Source organism: Megalops cyprinoides, chromosome 2 (genome assembly GCF_013368585.1).
Source record: "Megalops cyprinoides isolate fMegCyp1 chromosome 2, fMegCyp1.pri, whole genome shotgun sequence".
Lineage (NCBI taxonomy): Eukaryota > Metazoa > Chordata > Actinopteri > Elopiformes > Megalopidae > Megalops > Megalops cyprinoides.
The window spans coordinates 38,339,701-38,357,864 of record NC_050584.1 but is presented as its reverse complement, the minus strand read 5'-3'; the positions used below and the strand labels follow the sequence as shown (position 1 = coordinate 38,357,864).

At 40.4% G+C, this 18,164-nt stretch overlaps 2 protein-coding genes and 1 non-coding gene across 3 annotated transcripts; 2 read left to right on the top strand and 1 right to left on the bottom strand.

Annotated features, from left to right (window-relative positions):
- Positions 1 to 641: 641 nt before the first annotated feature.
- Positions 642 to 1,667, bottom strand: LOC118771110 (protein ANTAGONIST OF LIKE HETEROCHROMATIN PROTEIN 1-like). The gene has a single exon (XM_036518992.1). The coding sequence runs from the start codon at positions 1,665 to 1,667 to the stop codon at positions 642 to 644; it is 1,026 nt and encodes a 341-aa protein (XP_036374885.1).
- Positions 1,668 to 3,165: 1,498 nt separating this feature from the next.
- Positions 3,166 to 11,037, top strand: LOC118772943 (fizzy-related protein homolog). Its single transcript, XM_036521630.1, has 14 exons — positions 3,166 to 3,343; positions 4,528 to 4,664; positions 6,017 to 6,145; positions 7,218 to 7,281; positions 7,536 to 7,666; positions 7,764 to 7,846; positions 8,183 to 8,366; positions 8,479 to 8,544; positions 8,700 to 8,802; positions 8,984 to 9,168; positions 9,330 to 9,563; positions 10,292 to 10,396; positions 10,511 to 10,603; positions 10,918 to 11,037. Exons 2-14 carry the CDS (start codon positions 4,596 to 4,598, stop codon positions 10,957 to 10,959), a joined length of 1,488 nt encoding a protein of 495 aa, XP_036377523.1. The 5' UTR covers positions 3,166 to 3,343; positions 4,528 to 4,595; the 3' UTR covers positions 10,960 to 11,037.
- Positions 11,038 to 13,153: 2,116 nt separating this feature from the next.
- On the top strand, positions 13,154 to 13,225 carry trnag-ucc. Its single transcript has one exon. It is a non-coding gene; the product is annotated as a tRNA-Gly (tRNA).
- Positions 13,226 to 18,164: the final 4,939 nt, after the last annotated feature.

Sequence of the window (18,164 nt, the reverse complement as noted above, 5' to 3'; positions counted from 1 at the left end):
TTCAAAAGGCAGCAGCATCTAAAAGCTAAATAGATGCTGAGGTAGCACTGAATTCTTGGGTTTGAATGTACATGGAGAGCAGAGGCCTCAGATCCGTGTGCTCATCTGTTGTTCCAAGTATTGGATGAGGTCAAATTTATTTTGCAACAGTCTGCAAAAATCTTCCAGTATGACACTCATTACTTTCGATGGCATCAAAAGAAGGTTGAATCCATGTCAGTGTCACTTCAAACATTATGTGCACATAAACGACTAATTTGGAATGCTGATTCAGTATTCATAACATTGCCTGCATATAAATGTGATGACGGTTATAATCTTGACCTCATGCTTCTGAATGAAGAGCTGCCATAAGTATATACCTCCAATGGAACATAAATTGAGAGAAAACTTCTTTGAAAACAAAAATGCTGAGCCACTGAGAGAATCACAGAGCACCAGCAATATGGGCCTGCATATTCCAGGCCTTCTTCCTTTCATTTGTGTGAAAACAAATTAGAGAGGACTGTACAAAGTGGAAAAAGTAGAATTTTTAAAAATGTATTACATTTGTAATATTATAAAATGTGACAGATCATAATGAGAACTTAACTACAGCATTATGTAGAGATAAGAGATATGAGACAGAGAAGCTTGTATAACTAAAGTAAGGTTAGTAATTCAGCTGCAGCAGTAGTTTCTGCTGAGTTCAGAAAAGAGGCAATGGAGCGGTAAGGCATGCTCTCAGCTGCGTGTCCCCCATCCTGCTGCTGCTGCTGGTGGAAGTAGTCACAGAGCAGAGACCGTACCCTCTCAGCAGTGGGGTCATCCATATAGGAGGGTAGTGTGTCGTTGGGCTGGAGGCATTCTGCCTGACTCACCTCTTCCAGCCACTCTTCGTTGAAGGTGTCCCCGTGCACCTCGCACATGTTGTGCAGGATGCAGCAGGCCAGGATCATTGTGGGCACCAGGTCTAAGCGGCAGTCGTTGCGCTTGTGAAGGCACTGCCAGCGGGCCTTGAGACGCTGGAAAGCATTCTCAATGACACTATGAGCATGGCGCAGATGGTAGTTGAAGCGGCGCTGGCGAGGTGTGAGCTGAGCTGACTCTGGGTAGCATTTCAGCAGCCAGCTCTGTAGTGGGTAGGCTGCATCGCCCAACAGCAGGTAGCTGAGGGGCTGGCCCATGACATTTCTGGGGGGCTGGGGTGACAATCCTCCTTCGCTGGCTGTGGTCCATAATGTGGAGTTCTGCAGGATGGTCACATCCTCAGTGCTTCCTGGAAAGCCTGCACAGACGTCCCAAAACTGGCCCAGCCCATTCACCACGCCCTGCAGCACCACCGAATGCCAGCCATTGCTGTTCCAGCAGTGAGTGGTTTTGTTAGGTGGTGTTATGATAGGGATGTGCAGGCTGTCAATGACCCCAACACAGTGTGGGAAACCCCAGCGCATGCTAAATAGCCTGACGGTCTCATCAAGCTCCTGCCCACTGGGCTGCTGCAGGTACAGCGGCTTCAACAGTAGCACAATAGCATGGCACACCTCCCGCACGCACTGGCCCACTGTGGAGCAGCCAACACCAAAAAGCACGCTGATCGTGCGATACTCCACATTGGTGGCCAGCCGCCACAAAGCCACTGCAACACGCTTCTCCAGCGGCAGTGCCTGCCTGAAGTTTGTATTCATTCGCGCCAGCCGCGGCTCCAGCTTGTTGCACAGAAGGAAAAAGGTGTCCTTGCTCATACGGAACTTCTCTAACCAGTCTCGGGGCTGGAACTCCTTCATGACTACCCGTTCCCACCAGTCTGTGCTCTCTGTGATGGTCCATGGTCGTGTGTGTGTGCTTGGAGCTATCTGATGGAGACGGAAGAAACACAAGGTGTGTCGGGAAGCAGAGAAACTGTTATGTTTGCGTGGCATAAATTAATGTCACTTGAATCTAAAATAAATTTAGGACAACAGCAAAATGCAGAGAAAATAAATGAATGTCACTATCAGGATAAAGTTGGGAGCTATATTAGATGTTATATTTGTGGCCAGAAGTAAAAAATTAATTACATTAATAAACAACAAAAAGCACTCAATGATATATGCAATGATATATTAACCACAAGAATTTAAGCCAAAACAAACAAGTTTATTTACAATGTTACTTTCATAATTCATTAAGATACTTTTTGAACCACACTTGCTTTATCAGAATATCAGAACAGAAATGCTGTTATTACAAAAGTCAGCACAGGACCGCCAACAGAAACGATTATACATATAAAATAACTAGGCAGAAAATAATATACTACGTACCATGTGCATTCTTTTCATCCTCTGTAAAAGAAATTTTCTGTGTCTGATTCGCCTATGGATTTCATTTCGCCTCTGCACGAGTGCATTGTTTATTTCCTCTCTCCGTTGCCGAAGCAAGTGTATAAGCAGTGACTTCAAGTGTCGCGCAGATTCCTCGCTGGACATTTTATTACCATTACATGCACAAAAAGTTATTTGAAAGCAGGTTATCCCGGATACCTATACGTTTTGTAGTATCCCAAAACACTTTGTTTTCACGAGTGTGATTTGTCTGCATTCGTTTGATTGAGGACGCAGTGTGCGTGAGTTGCGTGTGAAGCCTCGTACTTCCGCTATACCCACTGAAATGGAAGGGGCGGACGGGTGTGTTTCAAAATAAGAGTCAGTAGCAGTCCGCCTCCCGAGCTGACCGGTTAGCGATCCAGCGCTGATGCGCATAGGAGAGTTTCTATTCCCAAAAAACTGAAACCACTAAACACTACTCAGTTTAATCATGGAGACATTGAAGGTTTTAATTGAAATCTATAAGTTAATGGTGAGAAGTCTGGAACTGTCCCATCGCCATTGGCCCCTCATTCACACTGCCGGAGAGAATGCCAAATATTATGTGGCTATTTTATATAGCTAACGTAAACTTTTGCAAGTGATGATTGGTCTGTGACTCAAAGAGTGTGATAGAATTGATACAATGTACAATTTTATATATATAGTAAAAATACTGCTTCATCAGCTATTAAGGAAAACAACAGCATTCAGTTCCCCTAGCAACGCGGCTGTGCTTTGAGTGTATCGATTCAAATATCCCGACGCCAAATGGTTGGCAGGTTCCCAGAATGCTGTGCGATCGAGGATAACATTGTGTATGCCACCATATTGGGAAAGTCGAAGCAGGAACAACCAAAAATTGAAGAAACTTACTGAGTTAGTCGCCAAGTAGGTTCTGGTGCTCCTCGGATGTGAAGCCAGCGGATGTTTTTTTTAGAACGAGTTCAGTCTGGCATTTAATTCCATTCGGCTGCGTAGTAATTGAACACGGAATCGCCAAATCTGTTTCTGAGGTAAAGCCTAACATACTGTTTTCCTAATTAGCTAGACGATAGCTAGTTAGCCTCGTACAAAACAAAACTATCCATACTTCCCTAGAACTCCATTGAAAACTAGGAAGCTAACGTTACCGATTAACTGAACTGTGTATTGTTTTAATTTGTGATATTGTTCGGATATTTTTAAGTTCAGCAAGTAGTTAGCGTTAACTAACCTAACTGGCTATTTGAAAATGTTTTTTTTCGCGTCTCTGGTGTCTGCTTTGGATGGTTGGCTATTTTACCAGTTAAAGTTAGCTAGATCTCTTACCAGCCAGGCAAACTAGCTGGCTGCATCTTTCGTCAGATATTCATATCGTCTTAATATCAAACCAAGATTACTAACAATATAGACGAGCTAACAAGATAGCATTATATCTGTCTTTAAGTGCCCTGATTGGGATGGGTAGTGTTTTCATCTTGAAGTGGATAGCTATCTTTGGTGCCTTACTTTGTTTGTGCTTTAGTTAACTAACAGAGATTTAGACTGTTTTTGTCATTGTGGCCTGTTTAACAGTATTTCCAAGTCAATATTCGGATAATGTAAGTTGTAGGGCGGTTGAACTGCTCTTACAAAGAAGCCAGCTGCTAGTGATTTTCCTTTCAGTCCTTTTGGGACTGTGGAGAACATATGTAAGGGATTCAAGACAAGGCAGGCACCATTTTTGCAAGGATAAAATATATTTTGGGGGTGTTTGGGAGTGTACTTAAGTAGTCCTTGGTGGCTTTTTAAAACTGGGCTTTACCATTTTGCTGAGGGGTAAGTGGTCAGTGTTTTGAGTGTTGTGTGTACACATGTTTTTTTTTTTTTGTTGTCACATGTAAACCCAGTACTACCGCAGGCCCTACACAACTTTGGAGAGTGTGGAATGTGTGCCTAGAAAGTAATGTTTGATTCCCTTTTATCTACACTATCATTAATACTCGTTCATTTAGCTTAGACAACAGTTTGCTCCTAAGTTCTTATTGGCTAAGCTGTTGCTGTAAGTTACTTGTGGTATTACCATAAGTAGTGGATGCAAGATAACTGTTGAATGTAAACAAATCAAACTGAAACATCAATGAATATAGTTCCAGAGTAAACGTTCATCCATGTTACTTATCTGTTGAATGACCTTTTCAGTGTATTTGTTTTGTTTGTGTTCCCTGTGTGATTGCAGACAGACCTGTGAACATTGGCGAGTTCTCCTCTCCCTCATCCTGTCCTTCCCCTCTGCCACACACCTCCATGGACCAGGACTATGAGCGCCGGCTGCTTCGGCAGATCAACATTCACAATGAAAACGCCAGCCCCGTGGTGAGTGAGCGTGTTTGTTCAGAGTTCTGTCTTTTGAAGGTCTGACTTTGTATTTTGTCTTCATGTGCATAGTTAACTACATTTCTCACACACATGCATGTACATACAAAAACACACACACAAAATGTTTCCATAACTTTTTTGCAATATAGAAACATAGATGATGTGTGAAAGGATATTCAAGGTTGTAGGAAATTAGTACACATGAGCCAGGATTACAAACCCAACCCATTTTCATTTTTGTGTTAAACCTCTTCACAATACTTTGCACTAGTCCACGCCCTTATGTGTTACGTGATTAGCAGAGGCAGGAGTGAATATTTAGAAGTGGGAGCTATCTTGTGTACAAGAGGTCTTTCCACCCGTTTTGGGAGGGGTTCCTAAGGCTTTCTTTTGTCTCTTTGTGTTGGTGAACACCAACTACAGGAAGAAGCTTTAATATTTAGTAGCTAGTGAATACCAATTAGACTGTGCCATTATATCAACTTTGAGCTTAAAAACAGAGGTGTTTACATCAAAGGAAGTTCGGTCACTACATTAACAAAATATCAGCTCTCAGCGTTTTTGAATAAAATTAGGCTGAAACATTTCAACACATTTAAGTTGCTCTGCCTTCATCTGTTAAATCATGTCACAGATTAATCTTATTTAATTAATTAGGATTTTTTCAACACTTATTTAATCTTATTTCATTTTAATGAGTAATATTTGTTTAAATTCATCCTAATCTGTACACTAATTTTCCTATCACTGTCATGCCTGTTGTGTCCACTCTTGGAATATGGACGCAGCTGTCATGAGAAAGATCATGCCAGGTCAGTTGTAAAGAAGTTTATTATGGAGGAAGCTGCAGAACTGTTGGTCATGTGACCGTCACATTGACAATGTGAAAGCCGGGTTTTGGTGAATATAAAATTGAAAAGTCTGAAACATTCCTGATTTTAAAACATCATTTATTCAGCCTGTAAAACAAGTTTATGTGTGAAGAACAGACATTGATGGGCTTTGGCAGGGACAGCTCCTTTATAGTTAACTGTTCTCTTTGCCGTGTTGAAGGTTTCACTGGGTTGTTTTTTGCATTGTTACTGGCTGTTGTTACGTAGCCTTGGTACGACCCAGGACAGGGTTATTAGCATTAACCAGTGAAGCTTTGTTGATAGTTTTAATCTGCTGTCAGTACACTTCAGTTGCAGCGCATATGAAAAATGTAAAATGTTTCACATGAGTTATCCAGAAAAACCACTAAAACAGGCAGAAGCATTTTTTTTGTAGTTTTAAAACTTAACATTTTCTCAATTTTAAAACATGTTTGTTTAGTTGTCTTTGGTGTCTTTTTCTCAACCTGTACACAGAAAGTCACAGAGGTGATGCGAACCTTGACACCCACCAACTCGCCAGTTTCTTCCCCAAGCAAACACGGTGACAGGTTCATCCCGTCTCGGGCTGGAGCCAACTGGAGTATCAACTTCCACAGGATCCATGTGAGTGCCACATGCTGACCCCTAAAGTGTGGAATCATCGTGTGCGTGTGTGAATGACAAGGCAGAATATACAAGGTTTTGATATGTAGGGCCTCAGTTGATCAATTTATTTGGCATTGGAATACATGCCTTTTTTTGGTTATTGCATTGTTGATGCACTGCTAGGAATAGGTTGGTGGGAGAAATTTGCAATTCCTTATCAGCCAGACAATTAGGCCTTTCTTTTTGCACAAGAATGTGTTCAGAATACAAAACTCACAAAACTCACTAACCACACTTAGTTTTCTTTCAAGACACTACATGGTAGGGTTGGGTAGATAGCTGATACTACTGGACATTGTGATATTTGAAGAAATCGCTGGTATGATTTTTGTAACTGATTTTTAATGATCTTGGATATATGTATGTATTGTAATTAATGGTGATCTGCAAACAGCTTGTCTACACGTTGCAAGTTGATTGGTTTTCTCATTTCGGCTGTATTGACTTGTGCCACCTGGGCTGAAAGCAGCACTTTTTATGATACTGTATTCAACAGTTGAGGCAGCAAGCTAAACGTGGTACATGGAATTGGCACTGTTTGCTGCTATTATTTAATCATAATTAACTGTAATTGCTTGCAGCTCTGTCATAACAGGGTGGAGTGGTGGGGTGTCGCATGTGACCCCAAATAGATAAGACTGTATACATTGGAATGAGAGTGGATGACAGAATAATCCCATCCCCCCCCCCCCCCCCAAAAAAAAAAAAAAAAAAACAGAAAAAAACAACTGCATCCATTTTTTTGGGTTCAAACCTAATGAAACAGGATGGCTGTCAGTGATATTACCTGCTTACAGTACTTTGCAGGAATCAAGTTCCATCAAAAGATGGGAATATGAAAAACCTGCATTCTTTGCAAGTTTACCATCCCTCTCCATTCATAGGAATGGGGTCAGGTGCGGTAGTGAGAGCAGTCTTCTCAAAATCGTAGCTGAGCGAATGAGTTGCAGTGAGTTTCAAAATTGTTGGTTTTATGCAATAATTGAATTATTGAGTAACACATGTTTACTTTTCTTTGGTTTGTGTTTAGGAGAATGAGAAGTCACCCAGCCAGAACAGAAAAACAAAAGACGCAACATCAGACACCAGCAAAGGTAACTCTAAATGTACAGTACAGGCAAAAACTATTCTTGAACCATTTTGGATTATCAGAGCCAGTTGGTAACTTACATGCACAAATCAGTAGTCATAGAAAACCCAAACAAGCTCAATGTCAGCATGTTTTGTGGTTTGCTGTGAAAAGTTGAGTTGGCTTAAGGGAGAGGAGCATAAGCTTCTTTGAAGCCATTGCATTCCTCCATTGTGATGCTGCAGTGCCCTCATTTGTCTGCTGATCCCCCCCCCACAGCAGATGGGTTGGCGTACTCTGCTCTTCTGAAGAACGAGCTGCTCGGTGCAGGCATTGAGAAGGTGCAGGACCCCCAGACAGAAGACCGCAGGCTGCAACCTGCCACTCCCGAGAGGAGGAGCCTCTTCAATGTCAGTGGCCTTTCTGCTGTGTCATCGCTGTTACTGTCATCACGGTCTCATGCAGAGGTTCTCTTGCTGACCGCTGTGTCTCCCCTTTTCTGTGCAGTACTCCATAAGTACGAAGAGGCCCACGCCTGAAGATGGGAACACTGTCTCCCCTTACTCCCTGTCCCCTGTCAGTAGCAAGAGGTAAACCAGATGTGGTGTTTTCTGCTCGTTGTAGAGCATGGAACAGGCATCAGAAACCTTATTGTATGTGTTCCTTACCCCTAAAATGGTTCTTATGTGTTCTTACATCTTTCACATCTTAACTGGTAACCCTGAAGCAAAACAGGCAGTAGCTCATTACAGCGGTCTGTATAAGTTGCTTGAGGTTTTGTGAAGAGGTTGTGGATAGTTTGCTATATTTAGATCCATCTTGATCTTTTTTGATCTTTTGTAGTAGTTTGATGGCAGTATTATTTATCTATCAATGCTAGCTGATGTCAGTGTGTTAATTTTTCTCCATGTTTCCTCTGTTTGCAGTCAGAAACTCTTGAGGTCTCCCAGGAAGCCCACGCGTAAAATCTCTAAGATCCCCTTCAAGGTGCTAGATGCTCCCGAGCTACAGGATGACTTTTACTTGAACTTAGTGGACTGGTCCTCCCTTAATGTACTAAGCGTCGGTCTAGGCACTTGTGTCTACTTGTGGAGTGCTTGTACCAGCCAGGTAAGTTAGAGAGAGTGTGTAATTGTAGAATACACAATTTTACAATTACAATTTTACTACACAAAATACATTGGGGATCTGTGGCTAACCAGGAATTTGTGTTTGTCCTCAGGTGACACGTCTTTGTGACTTGTCTGTGGAAGGGGACTCTGTCACATCTGTGGGCTGGTCAGAAAGAGTGAGTTACACTTGTTGCACTTGTGAACTCTTACAAAGCCAAAAAGGAAATTGAGTGAGAACTATAGAAAATTGGGTTCATGAACTGTACACAGTATGGGCACAAATAGCAGTCTGTATGATTTGTGTCTGACAGTATGTGCTTCTGTGTTTCAGGGTAATCTGGTAGCAGTGGGTACTCACAAAGGCTTTGTACAGATCTGGGATGCAGCAGCTGGCAAGAAGATCTTCACCATGGAGGGACACACAGCCAGAGTTGGTGAGGGTTAAGCACCTTAGTTCTGCTCCTGCAGTCCTGCACTAGCACTAGGCTAGTTCCTCACTCACTCTTCCGTCTTTCCTGTTAGCCTTTTTAAATTCCTCATTTTTTCCAGGCTGTTCTCCTCCTCTTTTCTCCCAGTAGTCGGTCTCTCAGTCTGCTTTTTCGTGCTCCCCTGCAGGTGCACTGGCATGGAATGCAGACCAGTTGTCATCGGGCAGCCGGGACCGTATGATCCTGCAGAGGGACATTCGCACCCCTCCTCTGCAGTCCGAGCGCCGGCTACAGGGCCATCGACAGGAGGTTTGTGGCCTGAAGTGGAGCACTGACCACCAACTGCTAGCCTCAGGGGGCAATGACAATAAGGTACTTCAGCCTGTTCACATCTTGCACTGAGCAGCCATTTCATGTCAGCACAAAGGAGTCACATTTTAAATTTAGTTTAAGTAAGGGAGCCAACTAGGCTAATTTAGAAGGTTGTGAGTTGATCAGTGTAATCTTACTAAGGTTCTGCCCTCTCCCCACAGCTGCTAGTGTGGAACCACTCCAGCGTGCTGCCGGTGCAGCAGTACACGGAGCACTTAGCTGCAGTCAAAGCCATCGCCTGGTCACCCCACCAGCACGGGCTTCTTGCCTCTGGCGGTGGCACGGCAGACCGCTGCATCCGCTTCTGGAACACACTAACGGGTCAACCCCTGCAGTGCGTTGACACGGGCTCGCAGGTCTGCAACCTGGCCTGGTCCAAACATGCCAATGAGCTGGTGCGTACAGTGCAGTGTGGGAGACTGGTGTGTGTAGTGCTGGAATTTGACTGTGTTTCTCTTTGCTTTTCATCTCCTTTTTCTGTACTGTTATCGTCGTATTATTATACAAGTAATTTGGCAAGAGCAACTGATAAAGTAGTAAAGAAAAGTACACAAAGTTGCATAAAGCTCCCAGGAAGTGATTTATTTGCTAGTGAGAAGTTATTGCAGTAAGTTATCTACTGGGAATGTTACAACAGTGTGTGGGTATCATTCTATACTCTTCTATAATACTAATAATATTTTCCTTGCATTTCAATTTAAAATTAATCATCATTAATCAAAATTCTTTGATTTTGAGTATGATTGACATAAACTTTGCAATTACGAAATCATAATAGTAATATAGTAGATTTTGTGACAGAAAACTGAATTCTAGACAGTAAATAATCAGTTGGGTTACTTGACACTACTTCATCACAGGCATAAAACAGGAGAGAAATGAGCGGGCAGTTAATGAGTAGATCGTAATTTGTTGTTTAATTGCAGATAGAAAACCAGCCCTACGTGGGTAACCAGTGGGTTTCTGAAATCTTTTGTATGGAATATAATACAGATTGTACCTTGACCATATTTTTCTTAATTGGGAGTAATTGACACAGTTTTTTGGTATAGGCAGTGTACATCAGACTGTTTCTGTGGATATGGTTGTGTTGTTGGTCTAATGCCAATTTTTCTGCCCTCAGGTGAGCACACATGGCTACTCTCAGAACCAGATTCTGGTGTGGAAATATCCCTCTCTCACACAGGTGGCCAAACTGACTGGGCACTCCTACAGAGTCCTCTACCTGGTTAGTGCTGTAACGTTCACTTTGCTGTCCTTGTATGTCCTTGCATTAGGATATATAGTATGCTGGCCAGTGGCTTCATAATGCTCTTGTCTCACTGACCTCTCTCCTTTAAAGGCCATGTCTCCAGATGGTGAAGCAATTGTCACAGGGGCTGGTGATGAAACATTGCGCTTCTGGAACGTATTTAGCAAAACACGGTCAACTAAGGTACTGTCTAAATACTGCTGTTCCACTTAACAGCTAGGCAATTGCACCCATTATGTTAAGTGTTTGGAAAAAGAAGCATGGAATGTTTAAATCCCTAATTGTTGAAGACCAGCCTCATTATTTCCCACTGCTGCAAATAAATCTTTACTCTTTAAACTACCACTAATTTAAACTGACACTTCGCAGATTGACCTTTATTAGGCAGCAGTATATATCTACATGTGTTGATTTCAGCACCAGTGTAATTGCTGGTTTTATTGTGTTTTAGTGGAACTTAATGAGACACTCATGTGGTGTTTCATTTTCTTTTTCAGGAATCTGTGTCTGTTTTGAACCTGTTCACCAGGATACGGTAGTACTGAAGTATTTCTGGGAGGAAGGATCATGAGAGACCTCAGCAAAAGGAATACACTGATTTCATTGTGCAGTCCTTGTGGCACTCTTGAGACTATCCATACCATGCTTCCTCCCAAAATATCCTCTCCCATAGGAACGGGGACAGAAGATGAAGAATGGTATAAAAAGGAATCACTACTCCTTGTTATTTGTTTACAGACAAGAGACTTGTTTCTAGGACTGCCAAATATGTATTCAGAGAAATTTGTCTTCATGAATGTTTTTGTTTGTTTTGATTTTTTTTGTTGTTGTTAACACATAACAACAGATTTTTTTGGTCTATGGTCATAACCCTTGTGGTAAACAGCCTTAACAGCCTATATATATATCAATGCCATTTAACCAATGAATCAAGGAAACATGGGCACCATTGTAGTTATTTAGCTACAATAATTTATTTACTTTATAGAGAGCTTTTAAAAATAATATAAAGAATGCCACAATCTAGACGAGTTCATAGCAGGAATAAAATGTTCTTAAATCAGTAATTTGGAAAGTAAAGATGTAAAGCGGAAGCAATCTAGTTGCTTTTGAGATTACAGTACAACTACAGAGAGTGATCAAACAGACAGGCCCTGTTTTGTGAAATGTGGCTAAGCCATTTTTTCCTTTGACATTTAAAGAGAATAACGGTATGAAAGGGCTTCATTTTAAACAAGGAGCCATACATTTAGATTTATGACTAGTACAGGTCTTTGTTGACCTCTTTACAAGTTAAGGTAAAAATAGATTCAAAGCTTATTTCAAGGACAACACTTTGCCTATCATTCAGGGTGTTTTTATTTTGATGAGGGTATTTTCTGTGTCATTTATGTATGTTTCTCCTAGCCTTCCATTTTTCTCTCTTTGTACCTTTGTATGTGTGCATGTTCTCATAAGAGAAAGTCACCTTGTTTTATTTGAGTAATGGTGCAGGTGGCAGATTTTTGTTTGCGCCTTGCAGAGTGAAGGAGTAAGATAAAAACAGACATTTTTCAAGGTCTTAAAAGACAAAGCAAAGCATTTAATGAAAATGCTGTATCAAATCCCAAGTCAGTCACATACAGTATGAAGCCTTGATGGGCACATGAGTTTTTTGAAGCTCATTTGTTATTGCAGTCTGTTTAATTTTAATGTAACAGAACATCTTGATTTCTTAGAAGGAAAATCTGTTCATCATTTTAAACAAGTTTAGCTCTTGTTTGTGGTGACATGAGTGCTTGCTGTACAGTTGGGATGAATGCTATTTATTTGTGTTGTGAAAGTGTTATAATCTTGATTGACAGTAAGTGAAAACATAAGCATGCGGAATATTTGGTGGTCTGTTTTTTGTGTATTAATTTTTATTCCTTTTCCATCATTGACAGAATGGTGGATGGTGTTATGATACATTTTTATTTTCTTTTCCATTGTCAACTAAACTAAGATAACTGCCAACTTGAACAGCATAAAGAATGTAAAAATAATCAAAGAGCTCATTTTCAAAAGAAACAGAATAAATTCTGACTTGTGACCCAAGTGTGGTGCGGACTGTTTATTTAGTGTAAAAGTAGAGCATGAATGAACATTAATTTATTTCCAGCTCTTTAATCTTGCAATTAATATTTCAAGTCGGTCTTAGTTACAGAATTAGTCTACTGAAACAATAGATGAGCACATTTCTTGAGAGCTCATTGGAGAATTAATTGTATCTTGTTCGACAGGGACAAATTATTCTTCCCCATTTTCACGCTCACGTTATATTTCACGCTCACTATAGAGAGGAAAGTCAAGCTAAAATATGGAGTGTTTTACTTGTTCTCTGCTGGCTTAATGCGTTTTATTTTCCTACAATGGAGCCCTCGTAGGCAAAACGGTTAAAACCATTTCTACCGCTCCCGAAATATTTTGTTTGTACAACACTATGAGTCTGCATTCTTTCAGTTTTTTACAGTTCTAATATGAAAAACATCAGTATATAACATAACGTATTACTATGTTGCCAGTGGTAGCTAGGTTCTTGACTGTAACCACGCCTCTGGAGGAGTATCATTTTAGTGTAACTACGTTCGCATCGTGTTAACATGAAGATTCAACACTACTCAAACGCTTACGATATGTTACTATGAGCCGTGAAGCCAATTAACAAAATTTGCACACCCTTAGCCGGATACGTCTTCGTGTTTCTAATAGTTAGCGTTGGTGGTATAGTGGTTAGCATAGCTGCCTTCCAAGCAGTTGACCCGGGTTCGATTCCCGGCCAACGCAAACCATTTTGGAGAATGTTACATCAGACAACGTAGTCTGATTGTATCACAGTAGTGAAAACTAACACTTAAACGAATAGTGTCATCTCCAGCTCTGACATCAGCACGTGATCGAGTTGTGCCATTTTTTTTATAATTAAGAGCTACACAGAAGCGCGGTCGTGTTTATCAAGTAGGCTAGCTTATTAGGTTAAGTAGAGCTATCAAGAATGTGGCAATGAATAAAGCAAAACCACCACATGAGTGAAACAATTAGAGTTGATGAGGTCTAGCCGTCTGTTCGCAAAAGCACTGTTTGTGCCCTGGTTTTGGTTGGCTCTGCTCCGTCTCTTCAGAAAACCTTTCTCCACAGCTAGGCTACAGTTAATTTGCGTTGCCTTTGCTTCCACCCCAATAATGACAGCAACACAGGATACACAATGAAACGGTTTCGAATAACACCCTAGGTGTTTCGTGCCTTGGTACGAAGGCACTGGCAAACGCATTCTGCGTCGTGAGCATCACTTCAGAGCAACCGTCTCGCATATTGGCAAAACCGGTCTTTCGGATGCGGCGATATTGCACACTCTGCTTGACTGCTGCATCAACAAAATGAAACGAATGGTGGATCTATACGGCGCAAGCTCTTAATTTATGCCCGAGATTCTATGTAGTATATATATATATATACACAGTATATTTGCCCTTGCTGCGAATTAATAGCATACGGGGAGTGATTTTTGTGCCGAATCCTCAGAACCTGTTCCCAGGTTCGCCACAGAACCACTGGCAGCAATGTCCGCGAGACAAAAAAGCACTTAACAATCGAGCAAGGCAGTTTATTCATGAAACAGAACATATCGTGAGAGCAAACATTAGCTAATCGTAAATGGAAAAAATGGAACTTACAACAGAATGAAGGACTTTTAATCATGTAATTTATGTTAAGATTGAAATGTTTAATATGGCAATATACCCTTATTATGCATTTCTCAAATCACACTAGGCTATGAGTTTTTACCTATAATGGTTTAGGCCTACTGCACAGGGTCTGCATGAAAAATAGCAAGATTACTGAATGTAAATGCAGTTGTTAGGGAACCAGGTATTCCAGAAAGGTTTGCTTTTTGAACAATAAAACATAAAAAGAAATAGAATTTGTAAACGTCTCCCGTTTTTCGGAGTGCATTCTGAATGTCTTGCTTGCTAAGTATGTAAATCTATTTTCTAACAGCAATGAGACATTTGAAATATCATTCATATTGGCATGACCACATGATATACCACAGCTTTGCCTCCCCGATTTCGCGGAGAATTGGATGAAAAAACAAATAGACACATATTTTTTGTATTTATTTTGTATTTGTTCGCAAGCACATTCGCAAGGAATTGTGTCGACATGTTCTCCTGCATTTATGATAAGGTAAGGGATAAATACGTAAATAGGCTAATGTATAAATATATAAATATTTAACTGAATATCATATAATTTTCTCTCTTGTAGGTAGTTTTTGGTAGTGTCACAGTTTCCCTCAAAACCACAAGGTGTCACTGCTGTGCTTCTTCTGTCAACATCAATTAATACAAACTCCCTTTCCTGTTGCCCACTTTACACAAGATTGAGATTACAAATGAACTCATTAGCCTGAGTTAAAAGAGTTATGTTCTATCCCATATGTGGATATACATTTAAGCCTTAACTTTACACAGGATATTGGTGAGGAAATGGATGGAGTATGCAGTGCATACAGTTAATCATAAATGGGGAGTCATTACATTACATTACATTACATGCATTTGGCAGATGCTCTTATCCAGAACAACTTTCAGTACAATCGAACATAAGTGTAGTGACCAGCAGGTTCAATGATTTAGTGGTATTTTACACATTCACTGGTTCCCCCGATAGCAAAGATTGAGATTCCCTGTCAGCATTGAGTAAACGATCACAGGCATACAATGATGCATAAACTGGAGCTACTCAGGGTATGGCCAGAGTTTAGTCTATTATGTTTTGGAGCCCTTTTTATGTTGTTCAGTGCTAAACTGTAGTCAGCAGAAGGTTTATACTGAACTATAAACTCAGGCACAAAAAGTTAGTGCCTTTCAGCTTAGCCATGTTACAGTACAAACATAGTCAGATTTCTTATTACTTCAAAATATTCTTTAACTAATGAGGTAATTCCTGAAGTTATGAAATGACACTTTCTAAAAAACGAAATTGTTGCTATAGATTATGTAATGAATGAAATATTTCACTCCCTGTCAATTTCCATACAAGGTCTGGGATATATTTAAGAGGACACACTTGTTTTATGGTTCATGAATATGTTTATCTGTTTCTACTTTGGCATTCATGCCTTTGCCAAGACATAGCCTCTTAACCAAAGTTCCTATAGTCCCTGTGCAATTATACAATTATACATGCAATGGAAATTTCTACGAAGTGTATCTTAACTACCACCCATTTATACTGATGGACTCAGGTACCAGGTACTGTGTCCCACACTCAAATATACAACAGCTATGCTGCACTGAAGAACTGAACCTGCAGCCTTTGGTTCAAAGCCATTACTACACGTTTTTATATAATTTTATGAATGTAACCATATTGGAAAAAAATATATTGCAGATATGTCTGTAAGCATGCATTGTAATGGTAAGCAAGCAGATGAATGCAGTGTAAAATAAATATGTATCACTTCTTAAATGACAGTCAGAACACAGTCAGTAGGGATGTCCTTTAACTAAAGACATTGCTCATGCTGTGGCAGACTCTGTGTTATCAGACTACATAATTATCACAGATGGACAAGTCATCCATGTTAACTTGGCGGAAAATTTAAAAAGCACACACAGGGTTGTGGTTGATGGATGGATATCCATCATTGCTCTGGTTCTTTTGTACTTTGTAAAGTGGCATGGTAATATCTCATGAATGGAAGAGACAACAACGTAATATCATGTTGTGATTTTGACAAGAGTATCAACGCAGTTGGAGCACTACAGATTTTAGAGTGGGTTCAAACAAATGTTTAACTGTTTATTTTCTTAAAGGTGATCATGAAAGGTGATCATCATTCATAATAAATGACAGTGAATTAGTCCATTTATCTGTTAGCATGAAGAAAGGCATAGACTGCTGAAAGCGTCCTTTCTTTGTCTGAAAAATTATGTGAAGTTGGGAAGGACAGACTTGTTTGTTTGAGAAAAAAATTGAAAAGGAAGAAAGTTCCTCTATTACTGATAGGACAAATAGATGGAGAGGTGGGTGTGTGAGTGAAATAACATACCTGGCCTTTTCAGTTCCTCGCTCTGAACTATTCATAGCCATCCAAACCCACTCTCTTGTCGCTTTCTTAATGCCTCCTTTGCCTTTTCGTTTCTTCTCGCTCTGTTCTGACTGAAGCCTACTGAAGTAATGAAAGTGACCCCTGTTTTTACATTGCTCCCATGTTCCTGCACTAGTAGCCCACACTCAGTCTATATTAGAGGTAAATTACTAGAGCGAAGACCCTCTAGCCTGACCATGTCTCTCTGGCAGTCTCTAGAGACCATTGCTAACATGTCTTTCTCTTTGGTGTTATTACCTCTATAACCTTCCCACATAGGTGCTGGTGTTCAGAGGAAGTGTGGTGGTCACAAGTGAAATATATGAAGGGTAAAAGATCATGATGGTTTTAATATTACTACAGTGTTGTGTACCATGTCACCAAGGCAGGGCTGAAGAGCTATTTTTGTTTCTTATTTCTATACGTTAACTGGTTTACCTACATTTATTCTGGTTCAGATTATACAGCTCTCAATATATCATTGCTACTGTACATCATGCACATGCCATCCATCTGGCTCATTCCAATGAATCTACATTTTTCGTTGAAAACAGGGAGGGGGTTATATTTAAACGTACAAACAGATGTTTACGCAAGTGCTAAAGACATTGTACCATTAAAATTATTTTCATTTAAGTCATACTAGATATGCAATGTATCGGTTATTGATAGTATCCCTCTTCAATATTCCGGTTACTCTGACAGCACCTTGGTGACTATGAGGTAATCGGTCCGTGTAAAATAAAAGCGAAATCCCATTGGTTGCTTTTTAAAGCCGTCCTCCATAACAATCCATCCCTTTCCAGTGTTTTGACCGTTTATACAAAAGTCGAATCTGTCTCGAGGCACCTAGTAACATCCCTAGAAAAGGTACTGTTACGTGAATATTTAGGTGGGGCTTTAGGCAACATATTGGCGTTTGCTTCAGGCGCAACTGGGAGACGAGACAGAGACGAGAGAGAGAGACGAGATGCTAAAATGGTTTCAGAATAACCTGTTGATCTCTTCACAGAGAAATGGTGAGTCAGACATCCATCTGGAGAAAAAACCTGGCTTTGACACGGCTGTCATAGAGGATTGACTTTGTGATGATATTGCTCCTGCAAGTAGAGTCCGTGATGATAATAGAGGTAGTTTGCATTTTGCACAGTTTAACAGTAAATTTGTTTATCATGAAAATGGAAAACATGCTGTAGTAGCTACGACTGAAAGGATTCGAGATAAAAATGCAATTATATTTTAATTGTGACTTTTTTTACATTGAATCTGAATAGGTTTCAATGTGAAGCTTTCATTTGTATAAGAATTGGAGGTCCGTAAAATATACTGTGCTCTTCTAGGGTTTAAGAATGTGTAAACAAAGTCTAAACAAACTCTGGCTGCTAAAGGTCTTTGTGCGTTGTCTGTGTCAGCTCACGAGATTTATCCATCTCCCGTTGTTTAGTATTATTCGACTCCGTTCCTGGGTGTTTTGAATCTCTACCTCCATGACTATTTCTTCTCCAGATTTGCTGGCATTTTATTTTAACTTTAGCACCACTGCATGCTTATTGTATGGATTTGTGTAGCTTACTATTATGCTTTCATTAAGGATCTTATTGCTGTTACTATTGATTACAAAAAAACTTT